The 21,999-nt window shown below is 35.9% G+C and overlaps 1 protein-coding gene across 5 annotated transcripts in view; it reads right to left on the reverse strand.

Moving 5' to 3' along the window:
* The window catches only part of LOC127873039 (uncharacterized), an 87,764-nt gene that overhangs the window by 18,437 nt on the left and 47,328 nt on the right, over positions 1-21,999 (reverse strand). For 4 of the 5 annotated variants that reach the window (XM_052416598.1, XM_052416597.1, XM_052416599.1 and 1 more), the window contains 4 exons: positions 20,506-20,597; positions 16,292-16,349; positions 11,477-11,803; positions 11,016-11,072 (listed from right to left, as the gene is read on the reverse strand). In XM_052416598.1, the coding sequence (XP_052272558.1) occupies positions 11,016-11,072; positions 11,477-11,803; positions 16,292-16,349; positions 20,506-20,597 (534 nt within the window). The remainder of the gene's footprint in view (positions 1-11,015; positions 11,073-11,476; positions 11,804-16,291; positions 16,350-20,505; positions 20,598-21,999) is intronic. The other variant, XM_052416600.1, reaches the window with a different exon arrangement.

Raw genomic sequence — 21,999 nt, forward strand, 5'->3', positions numbered from 1 at the left:
CCAAGTTTCATGAAGATCGGAAAATAAATGTGGCCTCTAGAGTGTAACAAGGTTTTGCTAAAGTCATATAAGGAACAAGAGGGCCATGATGGCCCTGAATCGCTCACCTGACTCATTAAGATCAGATGAAAACTATGACCTCTATTGTCTACACAATGTTTTTCTATGATTTGACCTAGTGACCTAGTTTCTGACTCTAGATGACCCAAATACAATCCCAATCCAGATTTCATCAAGATAAACATTCTGACCACAGTTAATAAATATTGGATGAAAACTGTGACCTCTATTGTCAACACAAGGTTTTTCTATTTATTTGACCTAGATTTTTACCCCAGATGACCCAAATACAATCCCACCCAGATTTCATCAAGAATTCTGACCAAATTTCATAAAGGTTGGATGAAAACTGTGATCTCTAATGTCTACACAAGGTTTTTCTATTATTTGACCTAGTGACCTAGTTTTTGACCCCAGATGACCCAAATAAAATCCCAACCCAGATTTCATCAAGATAAACATTCTGACCAAATTTCATAAAGATTGGATGAAAACTGTGACCTCTATTGTCTACAGAAGGTTGTGTTATTATTTGACCTAGTGACCTTGTTTTTGACCCCAGATGACCCAAATACAATCCCAAAACGGATTTCATCAAGATAAACATTTTGACCAAATTTCATCAAGATTGGATGCAAACTGTGACCTCTACTGTCTACACAAACAAATTGTTGACGGACGGACGCACGGACACACGCAGGCACGCACAACGGACGCTGGACATCACACGATCACATAAGCTCACCGTGTCACTTCATGACAGGTGACCTAAAAATATGTGTCGGAGATAAACATGAACAGTTGTGGTTAAAATCCCATAGAAACAAGGGCTGTTTGTAAAACATGCATGCCCCCCTATATGGGCTATAAGTTGTAGTAGCAGCCATTGTGTGAATACGTTTTTTGTCACTGTGAATGGTGGTGGTGGTGGTGTAGTAGTAGTAGTAGTAGTAGTAGTAGTAGTAGTAGTAGTAGTAGTAGTAGTAGTAGTAGTCATAGTAGTTGTAGTAGTAGTAGTAGAAGTAGTAGTAGTAGTAGTAGTAGAAGTAGTAGTAGTAGTGGTAGTAGTAGTAGTAGTAGTGGTGGTAAAAGTAGTAGTAGTAGTGGCAGTAGTAGTAGAAGTGGTGGTGGTGGTGGTGGTGGTGGTGGTGTAGTAGTAGTAGTAGTAGTAGTAGTAGTAGTAGTAGTAGTAGTAGTAGTAGTAGTGGTAGTAGTAGTAGAAGTAGTAGTAGTAGTAGTAGTAGTAGAAGTAGTAGTAGTAGTAGTAGTAGTAGTAGTAGTAGTAGTAGTAGTAGTAGTAGTAGTAGTAGTAGTAGTAGCAGTAGCAGTAGCAGAAGCAGTAGCAGCATTACAAGACCAATACTTAAGAATGATCAAATAAGAAATGGTAACCTAGCACTGGCAGTAAATATGGGGCTCATTTACTGGTCAGATTTGGAATCTCTGCTGTAAAATGAGATTTTGAATGAATTAAAGGGAGGCAAATCTGTAATAAAAAGAACATGCATAAACCTTAGTTGTTTCCCTTGTTTGAACCATGCTAAATCCTTAAAAGTTTGGAAAGAATTGGATGAAAAATTTGGACTTTATTGCATAAACACCATTTTCTCAATTCAAGGGGAGGTAATTCTGTACTTCATGGACCAATAATGCTCATTTTTTGTAGGGTTCGTGTCCTCATTGATATAAAGACACTGTGCAAATTTGGAAAGGATCGGACAAAAAATGTGGAAGATTTTTGAAAGTTTTCACAAAATAGGCAAAAACGAATAAACATGCAAAGTTCAACGAGCTCCTGCGGCCATGTTTTTTGACGAATCAAATTTCTTTGAACAACTTTTTCAGGGGAGCCTTCAAAGGTCATCCCTGTGAAATTTTTTGAAAATCTGATGAGCGGTTTCTGACAAGAAGATTTTTTAAGGTTTTTACCATATATGGTCATGGCGGCCATCTTGGTTATGTGATCAAATTTTTTTTAACAATTCTTTTGTCCCATGACCTAGGGATGCTCCACATGAAATTTAGTTGAAATTGGCTCAATGGTTTAGTAGAAGAAGATGTTTACAAATTGTTTACAGACAGACAGATGGACGGACGGACGCCGGACGCTGAGTGATCACAATAGCTCACCCCGAGCTATCGCTCAGGTGATCTAAAAATGCCCCGCCCCCTGGCGGCCATGTTTATCAACCAAAAGGCATCATTTTTAAACTTGTCCAAGATATTATTGGGATGATTCTTCTGACCAAGTTTCATGAATATTGGACAATAAATGTGGCCTCTAGAGTGTCAACAAGATTTTACTAAAGCCATATATAGCCATATAAGGATAAATGCCCCGCCCCTTGGCAGCCATGTTTTTCAAGAAAAGGTTACCATTTTCCTACTCATCCAAGATTTTATTGGGACAAATCTTCTTACTAAGTTTCATGAAGATCGGAAAATAAATGTGACCTCTAGAGTGTTCACAAGGTTTTACTATAGCCATATAAGGAAAAATGCCCTGGCCCCTGGCGGCCATGTTTTTCAACCAAACGGCATCATTTTCGAACCTGTCCCAAACATTATTGTGACAAAAAATGTGGCCTCTAGAGAGTTAACAAGATTTTAATAAAGCCATATTAGGAACAAGAGGGCCAAGATGGCCCTAGTTCGCTCACCTGAGAGGAGTCGGTTCATTCAATCTTTACCAAATGTCAAACTTGACCTAGATATTGTCCAGACAAATATCCTGGTCAAGTTTCAATTACAGAATTTTAAAAACTGCTTAAAATCATGGCATCATCGTAAACTTACACTAATCGGAAAAAACACAGTATTGAAAACGTTTGCACTTCCTAAATTAATATATGTATTAACAGTTCTCCCAAATCCACCAAATGATGTTATTAACGATATAAAATCAGCAATATTTAATTTCATATGGGACGGTAAGCCAGATAAAATAAAAAGAACTCAGTTAATTCAATCTGTAGAAAATGGAGGTATCCAATTAACGAACATTGACTCATTCTTAAATGCAATCAAATGCAGCTGGGTTAAACAATACCTAGATAATACCAATACGAGTAAATGGAAATTATTCTACCAGAAAATCCTAAAAAAATATGGTGACTCCTTACTCTTTGAATGTAACATCAGCAATACTATCTTACATGAAATTGCAAACGAAAACATATTTCTGTCTGATGTTCTATCAGCGTGGAGTGATGTCACTCATAACTTAGAAACCCAAACCAGCAGTAAAACAATTTTATGGAACAATAAAGAAATAACTTCAAACAATAAGACGTTTTTCTATAAAGACTGGTTTGAACGAAGCATTAAATATGTCGACCAATTATATGACTACAGAATTAAGGATTTCTACTCTTTTGATAATATATGCTACATATATGGGATACCTTCAAATAATTTTCTGAAATACTACACACTAATCAAAAGAATACCCATACATATAAAATCTGAAATCAATACAAATAATACACCATGTACTCAAACAACATTTGTAGAAAACATACTTGGAAGAAAAAACAAACAAAATAAAAAATATTTTACACACTACAAATTAAAAACCCTACAGAAAACTCCAAAATCCAAAATAAATGGCAAGTCCTTTTTGGAGAAAATGAACTTAATTGGAAACACATATTTACCATGCCATATAAAGCAACTATTGAAAGCACACTGAGAAATTTTCAATACAAATACATCCATAGAATTATAGCTACAAATAAATATCTCTTTAAATGCAAATTATCTAACTCAAATCTGTGTGACTTCTGCAGTGAAAACATTGAAACTATAGAACATCTTTTTTGGGAGTGCAAACACATCCAGCCTATTTGGAATCAATTAATATCTTTTCTTGAACAACATCAACTAAACGTTAAACTATCTTTCTTAAATGTAAGTTTCGGAATTAACTCATTGAAATCAATAGACTGTAATAATATTGTGAATTTTATGGTTATATTGATGAAATATTTTATCTTAAACATGAAGTACAAAAAACAAGTACCAAATTTTAATTGTTTTGTCCACAGTCTTAAACTAAAAATCCAGATTGAGAAAGAAATAGCCCTCAGTAAAGACACATTACAAATCTTTGAACAAAAATGGAATCGGATTAAATTCTCATAATGTTTTGTCCACTTATATACATTTCACTCTAATGTTAGTTTATCTCTCTAAAATAGTTTTGTTTATTTATTTTTTTATTTTTTTTATTTTTATTTTTCAATCTGACAAGATCATTGTGAATACACAACAGAACACACAAGTGCAGTATGCTTTCTCCCGACTTTATACAACTCATCATTTTTCATAACTATTCCTCTGTTGTTCTTTTCTTTTCTCTCATTTTTTTTAAATATATTAGCATATCTTGTATAACATGTCTGAACTTTATTGCTTTGTACAATCACTATGTTGTATGATCATATACATGTTTACATTGTATGTATGATATTGAATAAAAAAAAAAAAAAAAAGTTTCAACATTATTTCATCTGCAAGTCATGATCAATGTACCTATGAAGTTTCATGATCCTAGGCGTAAGCATTCTTGAGTTATCATCCGGAAACCATTTTTCTAAGTTGAGTCACCATGACCTTGACAGCCATTGTGTGAATACGTTTTTTGGCACTGTGACCTTGACCTTTGACCTAGTGACCTGATAATCAATAGGGGTCATCTGCGAGTCATGATCAATGTACCTATGAAGTTTCATGATCCTAGGCATAAGCGTTCTTGAGTTATCATCCGGAAACCATTTAACTATTTCAGGTCACCGTGACCTTGACCTTGACCTAGTGACTTGAAAATCAAATGGGGTCATCTGCGAGTCATGATCATTGTACCTGTGAAGTTTCATGATCCTAGGCTTAAGCGTTCTTGAGATATCATCTGGAAACCATTTTACTATTTCGGGTCAACGTGACCTTGACCTTTGACCTAGTGACCTGAAAATCAAGAAAATCAATAGGGGTCATCTACGAGTCATGATCAATGTACCTATGAAGTTTCATGATCCTAGGCCTAAGCGTTCTTGAGTTATCACTCGGAAACCATTTTACTATTTCGGGTCATCGTGACCTTGACCTTTGACCTAGTGACCTGAAAATCAATAGGGGTCATCTACGAGTTATGATCAATGTACCTATGAAGTTTCATGATCCTAGGCATAAACGTTCTTGAGTTATCATCTGGGAACCATTTTACTTTTTTGGGTCATCGTGACCTTGACCTTTGACATAGTGACCTGAAAATCAATAGGGGTTATCTGCAAGTCATGATCAATGTATCAATGGAGTTTCATGATCCTAGGCATAAGCGTTTTTAAGTTATCATCCGGAAACCGTTTTACTGCTTTGGGTCGCCGTGACCTTGACCTTTGACCTAGTGACCTGAAAATCAATAGGGGTCATCTGCAAGTCATGATCAATGTATCTATGAATTTTCATGATCCTAGGCATAAGTGTTCTTGAGTCATCATCCGGAAACCACTTTACTATTTCGGGCCATCTTGACCTTGAACTTTGACCGAGTGACCTGAAAATCAATAGGGGTCATCTGCGAGTCATGATCAATGTACTTATGAAGTTTCATGATCCTAGGCATAAGGGTTCTTGAGTTATCATCTGGAAACCATTTTACTATTTCGGGTCATCGTGACATTGACCTTTGACCTGAAAATCCATAGGGGTCATTTGCGAGTCATGATCAATGTACCTATGAAGTTTCATGATCCTTGGCATAAGCACTCTTGAGTTATCATCCGGAAACCATCTGGTGGACGGACGGACCGACATGAGCAAAACAATATATCCCCTCTTCTTCGAAACGGGGGGGGGGGGGGGGGGGGGGGGGGGGGGCATTATGAGAAAACTGCCCCCCTCCCAGCAGCCATGTTATTCAACTGACCGGAACCATTTTTGAACTCAACTCTCGTATCAAGGAAACAAATGTTCTGAGCAAATTTCATGAAAATTGGGCCAAAAATGTGACTTCTAGAGTGTTCACATGTTTTCACTAAATACATATCGAGAAAAATGCCCCGCCCACTGGCGGCCATGTTTTTTCACCGATCCCGACCATTTTCAAACTCGTCCTAGATATCAATAAAACCAATGTTTTGACCAATTTTCATGATGATTGAGCAAAAATTGTGACTTCTAGAGTGTTTACAAGGTTTCTCTATAGCCAAATAGGGAAAACTGCCACTATATACATATAGAGAAAAATGCCCCGCCCACTGGCTGCCATTTTTTTTCACCGATCTCGACCATATTCAAACTCGTCCGAGACATCAATTGAACCAATCTTTTGACCAACTTTCATGATGATTGGGAAAAAATTGTGACTTCTAGAGTGTTTACAAGGTTTCTCTATAGCCAAATAAGGAAAACTGCCCCGCCCACTGGCAGCCATATTTTTTCACCGATCCCGACCATTTTCAAACTCGTCCTAGATATCAATAAAACCAATGTTTTGACCAACTTTCATGATGATTGGCAAAAATTGTGACTTCTAGAGTGTTTACAAGGTTTCTCTATAGCCTAATAGGGAAAACTGCCACTATATACATATAGAGAAAAATGCCCCGCCCACTGGTCGCCTTTTTTTTTCACCGATCTCGACCAGTTTCGAACTCGTCCAAGACATCAATTGAACCAATCTTTTGACCAACTTTCATGATGATTGGGCAAAAATTTAGACTTCTAGAGTGTTGACAAGGTTTCTGTATAGCCAAATGAGGAAAACTGCCCTGCCCACTGGCAGCCATGTTTTTCAACGGACCGGAACCACTTTTGAACTCAACCAAAATATCATTAAGACAAATATTTTGACAAAGTTACATGAAGATTGGGCATGAAATGTGACTTCTACAGTGTTTACAAGGTTTTTCTCTTTTTTTTTACCTAGTGACCTAGTTTTTGACCCGGCACAACCCAGTTTCTAACTCAGCCGAGATTTCATTGGGACAAAGCTTCTGACCAAGTTTCATGAAGATGGGACAAGAAATGTGGCCTCTAGAGTGTTTACAAGCAAATGTTTACGGACGGACAGACGGACGGACATACGACGGACAAAGACCGGTCACAAAAGCTCACCTGAGCAATCAGGTGAGTTAAAAATGCCCTGCCCCTTGGAAGCCATGTTTTTCAAGCAAAGGTTACCATTTTTTAACTCATCAAAGATTTTATTGGGAAAAATCTTCTGAGCAAATTTCAAGAAGATCGGTAAATAAATGTGGCCTCTAGAGTGTTAACAAGGTTTTACTATAGCCATATTAGGGAAAATGCCACGCCCCTGGCGGCCATGTTTTTCAACCAACCGGCATCATTTTTGAACTCGTCCAAAACATAATTGGGATGAATCTTCTGACCAAGTTTCATGAAGATCAGACAATAAATGTGGCCTCTAGAGTGTTAACAAGATTTTACTATAGCCATATATACCCATATATAGCCATATAAGAAAAATTGCCCGCCCCTTGGCAGCCATGTTTTTCAAGCAAAAGTAACCATTTTCAAACTCATCCAAGATATCATTGAGACCAATCTTCTGACCAAATTTCATGAAGATTGGACAATAAATGTGGCCTCTAGAGTGTTAACAAGGCAAAATGTTGACGCTGCACGACGGACGACAGGCGATCACAAAAACTCACCATGAGCACATTGAGCTCAGGTGAGCTAAAAATGTTACGAATCATGTATACTTTGGTAAGGCCGCTAACATTTGTGTTGCATGCATCGCTTACATCAATGTTTATAACTATTGTCATTCGTTTTGATGTATTAAATTGTCAAATCTATGATATTTACTGGCTGTATGAATTTTGATTTTTTCAATTTCAGGTTGAGGTAGTGTGTTGTTTTGTTATAAGAATAGTTTAATTATTCCTTTTTTTATAAATTATAACTTGTGTCGGCCGGTGGGGATGGCATCACTGACAAGTAAAAACGTCCCAACGTTGGTTTGGAGTTTCACTGTCAGTTATAATGGTAAAAGTTTTTCGGTCAGCCGGTTCTTAGGAAAAGATTTTTGGTTTTTATTCAAACTTAAAACAGTTCTTCCAAATTGAGATGAACTCATGTCCAGAATTTGGTTACGTTTGTTAATGCTGAACTACATTTATGCATTTTGAAATGTATAAATGCATGCCCACCATCAAGGTCAATTAAAAGTTTTCAGTCGGCTAGTTTCTTAGAAATGCTTGAATAGGTTTAAGCTAAGCTTACAAGACAATTACTACCCTGATATAATGAACCCATTGAACAATTTTCATATTACTGACCTACACAAAGTACAAAAATGAAACAAGAGTGCCTGAAAGGCCCAAAGTCGCTCACCTGAGATAACAAGATATTATTGGGAAAAATCTTCTGACCAAGTTTCATGATGATTGGAAAATAAATGTAGCCTCTAGAGTGTTAACAAGGTTTTACTATAGCCATATAGGGAAAAATGCTTCGCCCCCTGGCAGCCATTTTTTTTAACCAACTGGCATCATTTTTGAACTCGTCCAAGATATTATCAGGATGAAGCTTCTGACCAAGTTTCATGAAGATCGGACAGTAAATGTGGCCTCTATAGTGTTAACAAGATTTTACTATAGCCAATTAAGGAAAAATGCCCCGCCCCTTGGAAGCCATGTTTTTCAAACAAACATAATTATTTTCGAACTCATCCAAGATATCATTGAAATCAAACTTCTGACCAAATTTCATGAAGATTGGAAATAAATGTAGCCTCTAGAGTGTTAACAAGGTTTTATTATAGCCATATATAGCCATATAAGGAAAAAGCCCGGCCCCTGATGACCATGTTTTTAAAGCAACCAAAACCATTTTCGAACTTATCCAAGATATCATTAGGACAAATCATCTGACCAAGTTTCATGAAGTTCGGAAAATAAATGTGGCCTCTAGAGTGTTAACAAGGTTTTACTATAGCCATATAAGGAAAAATGCCCCGCCCCCGTGGTGGCCATGTTTTTCAAGCAATGGGCATCATTTTTGAACTCGTCCAAGATATTATTGGGATGAATCTTCTAACCGAGTTTCATGAAGATCGGACTATAAATGTGTTCTGACCAAATTTCATGAAGATTGGACAATAAATGTGGTCTCTAGAGAGTTAACAAGGCAAAATGTTGACGCCGCACAATGGACAACGCACGACGGACAAAAGGCGATCACAAAAGCTCACCATGAGCACGTTGTGCTCAGGTGAGCTAAAAACAAAAAAACATATTTTTTTAATAGGCGTCAGGGGTTGAAGAGTTTTTCCAGAGCCACTCGCCCTGCAGGGCGAGAAGGCCTGACAATCCACTCACCCTTCACTTTAATCTACTCGCCCTGCATAAAAAAAAATAGATATCTATATTTATAGTTATGATCAACCAGAACCTTCTAAACCTACTAAAAATAGTGACACTAAACTGCAAACAAATTATCTACATTATCTGATGGATTATATTTGCGTTCCTTACGTTTTCTGCACCTCTTTCCTTTTCTCAATTCTTTCCGCTTCGCGTTTTGACAACCTTTCTAATTCTTTCTGTTCCCTGTCGCCATCACCTTGCAGATATTTTAAAATAGAACCCTTTTCCATTTTAATATTTCAGACCTTACAATATGGTTAATTTTGCCTAAGGCTTCTGATCACGAAATTCGGAGTTATTCTGTTTATTAATAATTATTTTTTTCTGTTTATTTTTTAATTAAATATAAGAAGCATTATAATTAACCAGTGATGTATTATTGTTTTATTGATATTTACATTAAAATTCACGGAATGACCAATATATTTAACAGTTTTATTCACTTTAAATCGATTAGCTAAGAGCACTGACAACGACGAAAAGAGCGCAGCCGATTTCGAGTTATTTTTACTGTGCCTGTGACGTCATTTTTCATAGTCAAAACGAAAGTTCAGTTTCTTTGTGTACTTAATGTATTTTTTGTTTGTTCGAAAAATTGTTCGCAATTTGTATCGATGTGGAAGGAGTTCTGGAACTGAATTTATATTTCTCAACTTGAAAAACAGCACTCGACCGGTCAGTCGAGTATTAAAAAAAAATTACTCGCCCGACCGTCAACTTCACTCGCATATGCGAGCGGTCGAGTGGATTCTTCAACCCCTGGGCGTGGCACAATTCGTTCTGGGTTTGTATACATAACTTTTTCTAATGCAGGTGTATAAAACAGGTAGTCAATTGACATAGAAATGCGAGTCAGTTTCCAATACCAGTGTGTGTTTTTTGTTTGTACGAATTCTGGGGTGTTTTTCCGCCCCATTCCCATTCGGAACAAGAGCTGTGTTTGTGAAACACAATGCCCCCTACTGCGCTTTGAAGCTGCACAGCAGCTATTTTAGAAACAAGGTTAAATTTTGAATGTAAAGTCACAGTGACCTTGACCTTTGACCTTGTGACCTCAAATCTTGTTTGATTGTACATCTCAATGAGATGCATGCACATGTGAAGTTTAAAGAACATAGACCCAAGAGTTTTCATTTTCTGAGCAAGGTTAAAGTTTTGGGACAGAATGACAGACAGACAGACAGACAGACAGACAGACAGACAGACAGACAGACAGAAAGACAGGCAGGCAGGCAGGCAGGCAGGCAGGCAGGCAGGCAGGCAGGCAGGCAGGCAGGCAGGCAGGCAGGCAGGCAGGCAGGCAGGCAGACAGACAGACAGACAGACAGACAGACAGACAGACAGACAGACAGACAGACAGACAGACAGACAGACAGACAGACAGACAGACAGACAGACAGACAGACAGACAGACAGACAGACAGAAAGACAGACAGACAGACAGACAGACACAGACAGACAAAAAACAATATACCCCCGATCATTCAATCCAGGGGCATAAAAATCCATCAAAATGTGACAGATTGAGACAAATTATGGTTGAGGTAATTTTGCACAGACCTAACATGTGACTGCTAAATGTCCTGTTCTTTGAAATGGGGCATAGAATTGATTGAGCTGCAAATAACACAAACATACAAATAATACACACATGCAAGTAAACTGAATAATATTGATAATAATAATAATCAAGAATAATATTGCAGTCAAATGGGATCAACTGTGTCAAACCTATATTAAATATTAATAAAGTTGTCTCACATATAACATATGCTTAATCACGTTTTTCTATGATTTGAACTGGTGAACCAGTTTTGAAGACATGTGACCCAGATCCAAAGTCTTTCGATACAAATACCGTGATATGGTCAATGCTAAAAGACATTTTCTAGCAGGACCGCTAAATTTGGAAGCACAATGCCACAACAACATTCTTCCCATATGCAAACTCTCTTTTCACAAATAGTTTTAATAATTTAATATATAATATTATATCTTCAGAACTGAATTAAAACAAATACCTTGATTTAGTGGATCCACTAGGTTACTTTCAAGCAGGTCCACTAAATGTTGAAACCCGTGTGCTTTCAATGCATCTATGAATACTGTGTATGCATTATCCCCTTTCTGCAGAATTTTTCGTATAAAGCAATTATTTCTATTTTCCTGAGTATTTGGATTCCATCCCTCTATTTCGTCTTTATCTTTGAAGTCAAAGACATTTTTCTCAATAAATATATCCAGCAAATCTTTAGCATCAATATCCTTTTTTATTGCTTGTAAGTTTTTAGTGATTTTCAGCTGTAGGTCCTGCCTCATTGTGCCAAATTTCAATGTTTTTTCAATACCTGAAAAACAAAATTTATTAATTCATAAATATTGATGATACATCTTTACATCTTTATCTTTTTTTCGAGTATATAGGTTACTTACTATGAAAAAAATGTCATAACAGGTACATGTATTATACCAACCAAAATGCTTTTAATAACAAGTTATTTTCATGTGATAAATTTGCATGTGATTTATACTGCATCTATCTGGGGTTTGTTGCATACAATTTAAGGAAAACATAACAAATAAAATATAAAGCTTTCACACAAACTGTATATTAAGATCAAGAGTAAACTCGTACAAAATAAAGTGCATTTTTGATCATTTTCGTTCCACCATGTGTCATTTAGTGTTTATTCAGTTAAAAAACATAATGGCACAAGCTACTAAAATTTAAAACCTTACTGTCCCATGTTAAACACAGAGCAATAACAAAGAGCATCATTAGTTAAAGGAACCAAAGAGATACATGTACACAGGCAATAACCACTTGAATAGATACAAGTTTGGGCCAACTTTGCCAAAATATTTTAAGGTGTCACGCAAAACTTGAGTTGAATTACCAAAGAACAAAAATGTTTTAAACATAAATTAAGATAAACTTATTTTAGTTACATGTAAGTGAATTATTCCCTTGACAATGTGTCCACGTTAAGTATAAGTATTAGTTTACCCATCACATGTCAATAATTGACTTTAAACAGACTTTTAGCACTTAACAGATTACAGTGTTTTTTTCCATATCTCCAATATTATCAACAATGCATGTCAGAAAATTAAATTCTTACACAGCTTGCTGTGTTAGCTTTTGGATGAAGTCACAAAGACCATATTCATTTTGAGATCCATCTGACAGGCACTTAATGGCACTATGGCACTTAAATCAAAGCTCCCTTTTGATGTTACATGGTTTGTTGTCATTACCTAATTGTGAGTCAGAGCAAGTCTATACAGTTGTGACCATAACAACAGCAGATGGCAACAAGGCAGTATATAAGCCAGATGCGAAAGGGGGTCTGCACCCATTCGCACTTGCCATTTTGCTGTTTGATGTTCATTTGGTTTAATAAAAGTTTCAACTGTTGCTCTGACTTACAGTCCTTTCCACGGCGCACTCAGGAGATAAAACGTTATTATCAAAAAAATTCAACATATTGCTCACAAATAAGGAAAGAGCACACGTTATCCGAACCTGTGACACCTTTCACAAATGCACTGTTATCAATCACAATGTGCCGTTTCTTCCACATCATGAATAGCAGATTTAATATTTATTCTGCTACATGTATTGATATTTAAACACTTTCATCATGAAACAAGAGATGTGTTTGTCAGAAACACAATGCCCTATATTGCGCCGCTTTGAAGCCATAAATTTGACATTTGACCTTGAAGGATGACCTTGACCTTTCACCACTCAAAATGTGCAGCTCCGTGAGATACACATGCATGCCAAATATCAAGTTGCTATCTTCAATATTCAAAAAGTTATGACCAAACTTTAACGAAAGTTAAAGTTGTTTTAGGAAAGAAAAATACAATGATATTTGACCTTTGACCTTGAAGGATGACCTTGACCTTGACTTTCCACCACTCAAAATGTGCAGCTCCATGAGATACACATGCATGCCAAATACCAAGTTGCTATCTTCAATATTAAAAAAGTTATCAAACTTTAACCAAGGTTAAAGTTTTGGGACACACAATGACACAATGACAGACAGACAGGCCAATAACAATATACCCCCGATCTTTCGATCCGGGGGCATAAAAAAGAAAATTCATTTTAAAGTATGTACTTTACTTCATAAATGTGGACCCTATCAGGGGTCTCACATGTATTTTAAAACAGGAGTCCTTGGACTAGGAAAAAGTAGGAGTCCAAAAGAAAGCAAGAGATGTGTTTGTCAGAAGCACAATGCCCGCTACTGCGCCACTTTGAAGCCATATATTTGACATTTGACTTTTAAGTATGACCTTTGACCTTGAAGGATGACATTGACCTTGACCTTTCACCACTCAAAATGTGCAGCTCCATGAGATACACATGCATGCCAACTATCAAGTTGCTATCTTAAATATTGCAAAAGTTATTGCAAAAGTTTAACCAAGGTTAAAGTTTGTGACAGACACACACAATGACAGACAGGCCAAAAACAATATAACCTGATCATTCGATCCGGGGGCATAAACAGTATACACTTTTCCCAAATGACTGCCTTAAATTCCTGAGGATATGGTGTCTGCTTAGTGACCGTGAGGTCACAGTTGCAATCCCTTCTGTCTGGGGGTTATTTAGGCCTTCCCAAAAGGCACCAAGTACTGCTTGTATCCAGTAAACAGTATTGAGAATGTTTCAGCAAACCCAATGAGCCAAAATAAATAGGTTCAAACTATTTTTTAAGTTTTTATAAGAAAAAAACCCTCGAAAATACCAATTTCCTAATTTTAGTAAAAACAATGCGATATTTCCCAATGCAAAGGGCTCCAGCCTTATTCCCAAAATGGTGCAAAAAAAACTGAACATACCATGCCTGCGCTATATTTCAGTATCATGCTAATACATTGATATCTGCCTGATAAAAAACAGTGTCTTACATATTATTTTATATCCGGACAGATCCTTTCATGTTTGAAGGTGTATCATATTACTTTAAATCAACTATTGAGTCATCATTTGTGGTGGAAAAGAATCACATTGAACCAATCAAATCCCTTGATACCAAGATGTAATTCACGTATTATTGTGTGGTGTTTGAAAAAAAGATGATTTTTGGATACACTGTGATTTTTCATTAATATGCAATTTAACCTGTTATATTTTTATAAATGTTGACAAATTTTAAATACAAGAGGTCCTGAAAGGCCCAAAGTCACTCACCTGAGATAACAAGATATTATTGGGACAAATCTTCTGACCAAGTTTCATGAAGATCGGAAAATAAATGTGGCCTCTAGAGTGTTAACAAGGTTTTACTATAGCCATATACCGAAAAATGCACCGCCCCCTGGCAGCCATGTTTTTCAACCAACCGGCATCATTTTTGAACTCATCCAAGATATTATCGGGATGAATCTTCTGACCAAGTTTCATGAAGATCGGACAGTAAATGTGGCCTCTAGAGTGTTAACAAGATTTTACTATAGCCATATAAGGGAAAATGCCCTGCCCCTTGGAAGCCATGTTTTTCAAGCAAACATCATTATTTTTGAACTCATCCAAGATATCATTGAGACCAATCTTCTGACCAAATTTCATGAAGACTGGACAATAAATGTGTCCTCTAGAGTGTTAACAAGGTTTTACTATAGCCATATATAGCCATATATGGAAAAATGCCCCGCCCCTGGTGGCCATGTTTTTTAAGCAACCAAAACCATTTTCGAATATATAATATGGGATATAATTACAATTGTTCTGACCAAAAATGTAACTTACAGAGTAATAATAGCCTTTTTTGTAATTGACCAAATGACCTAGTTTTTTTACCTCAAGTATAACAATATCAAACATGGCCCAGATATCCTTTGAATAAATGATCTGACCAAATTTCATGGAGATTGGAAATAAATGTGGCCTTAAGAGTGTTTCAAGGGTTTCAATATGCCATATAAGAAAAACTGCCATTTCAAATGGTGGCCATTTTTTTTAACAGACTGGAACTATTTTCAAATTTGGCAGAAATATCGTAACAACAAATCTTCTGACTTCGTTTAATGAAGCTTGGATGAAACAAGTGGTTAACAGCTTTTTTATTTATCCTAGCTTTTGACCTCAAGTGATAAGAGATATTACTGGGAAGTAATTAAATGTTCAGTACAAGCTTAATTAAAATTTGAAAATAAATGTGGCCTCTAGATAATTAGAAAGGTAAATGTGGCCAACACACAACAGGCAATCACAAAAGCTCACCATGAGCAGGTTGTTCACAGGTGAACTTAAAAAGAGGTGCATTTTAAGATTCATTAACAAATGTCATCCATGTATAGAATCAGCAAAATGATAACATTTGTAAATATTTGCGTTGGTCTTAAATACTTGCAATGGCCGGAGAGAAAAAATAGCCAAAATTATACCCCAAGAAAACTAGTGATTCAACCATATTCTTGTGCTGAATGTTGTTATTGTTGTTTTTGTCTTTGATAAAGCTGTGCCTTACTTTTGTCTACATGCAAATGTTGTTGAGGAAACTTTTCTTTGATTGATGGCTGTCAGACATGAGAACTTTTTCAGTTGAAAATCTTGTTACTATTAATGTATTGGAATTTTATTTTGGACATTTTATGTCCAAATTAACTTATGTTGTCACAACACCTTACCAGCCCCCTTTGTTTGCAAGGTAAATGTTACGGACGCATAACAAAGGACGGGCAAGGACATTGTTCTCAGGTAAGCTAAAAAAAACATTGATCACATGGTGATGGAAACAAAGCATTTACAAAAGTCAGACCTCTTTAAAATTTAGTTCACAAAACTATTAATATTATAAGTAACTACTTACCATGTGTAATGGTACTGGTAGTTGTCAACAGGGGAATCCTTTCTTCAGGAGGGTCATCCTAATAATTGGACAATATGATAAACATTAAATGGTACGATATAACAGAAGGATAATTTACTTACGAAGATAGAAACAAGAAGGCCATGATGGATGGCCCTGTATCGCTCAACTGTTTTTTTATGCGAAAAAAGCGTGCAATGCGCATGGGTTGAAATGTACTCAAGCATGTGACTTTCTCTGTCTATCCCTCGTCCCACTGGCCGCTTAAAGTTGGAAAGGTGAGCATTTTTATATATGGAAAACGTTACTACGGTGTTAACTAAACAGACTAAAAAGCCCAAGAATTGTTGCACAGGTCCTTTGCTTATAACGTAGGTACATTTATCTCTCCAAAAGATATTGTCGTTCTTTCTATTTCACATATTTTTAGATCAAATCTACGCATGCTCTACAAGATTAATGAAAGTTCCTTCATTCAATCATGAATCTTTTTCCAAAATTCCAAAAAGTGTTTGTAGGATTTAAAGTTTCTGTTACTTGTATAGTTCATGAAATATGCAAAATACCTAATAACGTAGATCACCTGAACTTTACTTCATTCTTGAGGCATTAGTGAGTGTAGCAGGATTGTTAACGTGGTGAAGAAATTGTTTATTGTACAAAGAAGATATTTGCCTGAGGCAACATAAAGTTACAAGTTTTTCAGGTTCATGAGGTGCCGAAAGGCAGTAGGAATGATAACTTTGTAGAGGTTGTTTGTTAAACAAAGTAAATGTTTATGAGACAAAAAATTGAATAATAATTCATCAAGATGTGGCAATCATGGCAACACTACTTGCATATGGCGTGAGGTTTTAAGAGATATCATGACAAACAATTAGCTTGACCTAACTTTCCTTTACTTTTTCCATCTGACGTTCCAATAGACCATAACTCCTTCTGAAGAGTTTGTTTTCGTTTTGAAAACAGGACTTCCAGTTTCAAAAAGGAGAAATTGCTCATGAGCAATTTCTCCTTTTATCACAATGATTTCTACCCCACCCAGCCAATTTATAAATAGTCCTTTACAATATTATTTCTTGTCTGCAATCTCTTTCAATTTGGGGCAGTCCAAAATGTGTCGTTTGGTAAAGGGTTAACATTTATGGATAGTTAACATGTTGGTCTACCTTTCACGCTCGACATGTATGCATTTATCTCTTATAATTAAAAAGTTATTCCAAGTGTATTTTGATAAACTTTTAGTTTGAGAAGAAAATAGTTAATTCATCCCATTATGAATAAAAAGCAAAAACGCATAAACATGCAAAGTTCAACGACTTCCTGTGGCTATGTTTTTTGACGAATCAAATTTTCTTGAACAACTTTTTAATGGGAGCCTTCAAGGGATAAATTTGGCCCCAGGGGCATAATTTGAACAAACTTGGTAGAGAACTATAAGATGTCACGACATACCAAATTTGGTAGCCCTAGGCCCAATGGTTATGCACAGGAAGATTTATAAAGTTTCCACAAAAGAGGCTTTATATAAGCATATGTTAAGTTTTGTGACCCCCGGAGCAGGGTCAAATTTGACCCCAGGAGCATAATTTGAAAAAACTAGGTAGAGAACTTTAAGATTTTAATACATACCAAATTTGGTAGAAATAGGCCCAATGGTTATGGACAATAATATTTTTAAAGTTTGCACAAAAAAGGCCCAATATAAGCATATGTTAAATTTTATGACCCATGGGGAACGGTCAAATTTGATCCCAGGGGCTTAATTTGAACAAATGAAGTAGAGAACTATTAGATGTCACTACCCCGGGGGTCACACAAAAATAGGCCTTATTTAAGCGTATGTTCATTTTTGTGACCCCCGGGGCAGGGTCAAATTTGACCCCAGGGGCATAATTTGAACAAACGAAGTAGAGAACTATTAGATGTCACTACATACCGAATTAGGTAGCCCTAGGCCCTACGGTTATGGACAATAAGATTTTTAAAAGTTGCACAAAATAGGCCCAATATAAGCATATGTTCATTTTTGTGACCCCCGGGGCAGGGTCAAATTTGACCCAAGGGTCATGATTTGAACAAACAAAGTAGAGAACTATTAAATGTCACTACATACCAAATGTGGTAGCACTAGGCCCAATGGTTATGGACAAAAAGATTTTTAAGTTTGCACAAAATAGGCTTTATATAAGCATATGTTCAATTTATTGACCCCCATGGCGGGGTCAAATTTGACCCCAGGGGCATAATTTGAACAAATTTGAAAGAGGTTCACCCCAGGAACATTTGTGAAAAGTTTTATCAGAATAGGACTTGTAGTTTAGGAGAAGAAGATGTTTAAAGAAAAAGTTAACGCACGGACTGACGCACGCACGACGGACACAGGACCATGACATAAGCCCCGCTGGCCTCCCTTGTTCAAATAATAGAGTAAGTATGGTAAGAATAAAAATATTTAACAAGTCAATTATACGCAAAAAACTGGTCTAGATAAAACACATCTGCCTTAAAAAGACTGTTCGAAAAAACAGTTGAGCATACACATTTTTACCATCACAGACCACTATCCCACAGCATGTTAACGTTTTTGCTGCTTTGTCTTCTAATATTCTATTTTTCTAGTGATTCATTTGTTATTTTTTTAAATATAATTTCTTTATAATTTGAATCAAAAGAATTTCAACAATTGGCAAAAAATGTTAAAGACAACAAGTCCATGATGATCCAAAAGTGCTCACCTGTGTTAAAGGTACACAAATTGTCAAATACTTTGCCTGTAATCCTAGTTTTGCCGAGTTTTTTTACTACCCATTAAACATATACAAACAATTGATATTGTCATAATAAATGTTCTTAACAAGTTTTATGAAGATTCAAGTACTAACATGGCTTCTAGAGAAGCAAAAAAGTTTTCTTTTAAGATTTAACATTGTGACCTACTTTTTGGATGCACCTGACCTAGAATAAAACTTTGCCTAGGTGTAGACAAGATGAACTAAATCTGACCAAGTTTCATCAAGATTGCGTCATAAATATTGATTCGCGGGTGGTAACAAGGTTTTTCCATGATGATACCTGGTCACTTAGTTTATGGATGTATCTGACCCAGATTTGAACCTGGCCTAGATATTGTCAAAATAAACATTCTTATCAAAATAAAGTCATAAAATAAATTTGGCTTCTGCGGTAGTGACAAGGTGAAGCTTAGTTTCTTTATTTGTGGACAAATGGGATCCAGATTCAAGCTTTGTACCGGTATATCTATAGTCAAGGTAAACCTTCTGACCAAGTCACATCAAGTCATAAATTAGGCTTCAAGAGTGGTTTCAAGATTTTTCTAAGATAAGACCTGAAGACCTGGTTTTTGGATACAAGAACACCCAGAAGTAGGCATTCTGACCAAATTGAATCATGGTGGCCTCTATAGTTGTCACAATTTCTTTTTAAGATTTGATATGGTAACCTTGTTTTTGGATGTGCTGGATCACTATTCTCCTTATAGATATTGGAAAGATAATATTTTGGCAAAAAATCGTTATTTTAGTTCATAAATGTGGTCTCTACAGTGCAAATTGAGCTTTTCTTAGTCTGACCTAAGGTTGTTTTTTGACTCACATGTGACACATACATATTTAAAATCCTCCTATATATTGTAAAGATAAACATTATGACAAATTATCATCAAAATGGGATTAAGAATGTTGTGTCTAGAGTGATAGAGAGCTAAAATTTGATGATGCATGATGCTGGACAAAGGTGAAAACAATTGCTCACCATCAGCACTTCGAGAACAGATTTTCATGCGTAAAACAAATTTAATGTTACTTTTAAAATATTAATTGAATTCTTGCTTCTTTCAATTACTTTCTGTAGTGTATGTTTACATACCTTAATGTTTATCAGGTTATGTTTGTGCCATAATAATTGTTGTAGTTCATTCTTTTTTATTGGTATTCCCAATTAAACATAATATAATAATTGTGTCCCTTTGACCATTACTGATAATTTAACTCCATGCCATTTTCTCTTAGCTCAAATGCTGACCAGCAACTGATATGTCCAAGTGGGTTTTGCATTCCTGTCCACTTTAAGATGACCATGTTTAGCTGTAGATGTCATTCCAATACCTGTGAAGCTATCAATTCATAGCTTTATTTGTGTCATGTTTGAAAGTCACCAACAAAAACTATTTTTAACAAACTGCAACTACTTACACAAAAAGGAATGTCATCTTCAGGAGCGTCACTTGGCTGAGATATTACTGATTCCTCTCTCTCTGTCTTGCCATGAGACTGCCATTTACGATCTTTAAAAAATAATATGGAACTACTAAATTAAACAAATGCAACCATAATGGTTTCTGTAATATAATTCTTGACATTAAATCAAGGGTGTCAGTTGTCCCAAATTTAAAATCAGAAAAATTAAGTCAGGGGTTTGGGGCCGCAGGTCCCCAACGGGGATAAAGGGCAGAGCCCCTATGGGGTGAAACCCCAAGCCCTAGCTTATTGAACTTTATTTTAGGCTTAAGTTTCTAGTTGCGATTTCTGTACAATGCGAAATAAATCAGACCATCCTATCACCCCATTTGTATTCGTCATTCTATAAAAATGTTAGAAAGAATGTTGAAAATAAATTAAAATCGACGAACAATACTGCATCCGAAAACGATAGCCCGAAAACATGGACCTGTTTTGCACATGAAATAAAATAAGTCTAAATACCGTTTGACTGCAGTAAATTAAAACCAGTTACCTAGCAAATACATAATCAATATACAATTTGATTTACATATCGCTTTACATTATGCCATAATGCAGTGCTTGACTTAACTAATTGATCACTTAATATTTTAAGATGGCAGAAATTTGCAACATTTCGTAGACTTGTAAGATTTTCGGATAGAAGCAAAGAGGTTTGGTAAATGTAGACTTGTAAGATTTTCGGATAGAAGCAAAGAGGTTTGGTCAGTAAGCGTTCATGTCCCTGCCAGCTGCTAACAAATCAGAAATCAATAAAAAGACTAGTGCCAATTTTGGTAATCCCGAGAAAGCTATAACAATATTTGTTCTCAAACAATTGCGCACTCAAACAAATTTAAACCCCCCTACCCCACCACAAAAAAAAATCATTGGATTTACATTGATCTCAAAATCAATAATGGACGGTTCAAATCCTGATTTACATATTAATCCAGAAAATTGACACTGCTGATAAATTTTAACCTTATATAGAAGCATTAAACATTCTTTTTGGATGTTAAACTGCACAAATGCACTTAAAATGTATATAAGTTTGTGTGCTTTACAATTCCCCTTAAAATCATTTTTCATAAATCTTTTGATACATGTGGTCTCCCCATGGTGGTCCTTTGTGTTTAATAATTTTTACAAATGCAAGATAAACAAAAAAGTTTGCATAAGGACACGGAGTCTAAAAATGTAACCTTTATGTGTGACCTTTTATGTCATCTGCATATCATTTCAATGACCTTCTTTTTCAACATTAATTTCTCTCATTTCACAAAAGATGATTTTTACAGTTATAAATCAGTGAGCAAACAAAATAAATTTATTGTTTTTTGTAAACACACTGTCTAAGAGACAAAAATTGTAATGCTTGAAGGCATTTTAATTCCAGAACCATAATCTTTCCATTAAAAACAGATGTTTGTAAAACAAGTATGCTCCCTGACTTGCAGCAAAGTT

The sequence above is a fragment of the Dreissena polymorpha genome, chromosome 3, assembly GCF_020536995.1.
Source record: "Dreissena polymorpha isolate Duluth1 chromosome 3, UMN_Dpol_1.0, whole genome shotgun sequence".
NCBI classification, from domain to species: Eukaryota; Metazoa; Mollusca; class Bivalvia; order Myida; family Dreissenidae; genus Dreissena; species Dreissena polymorpha.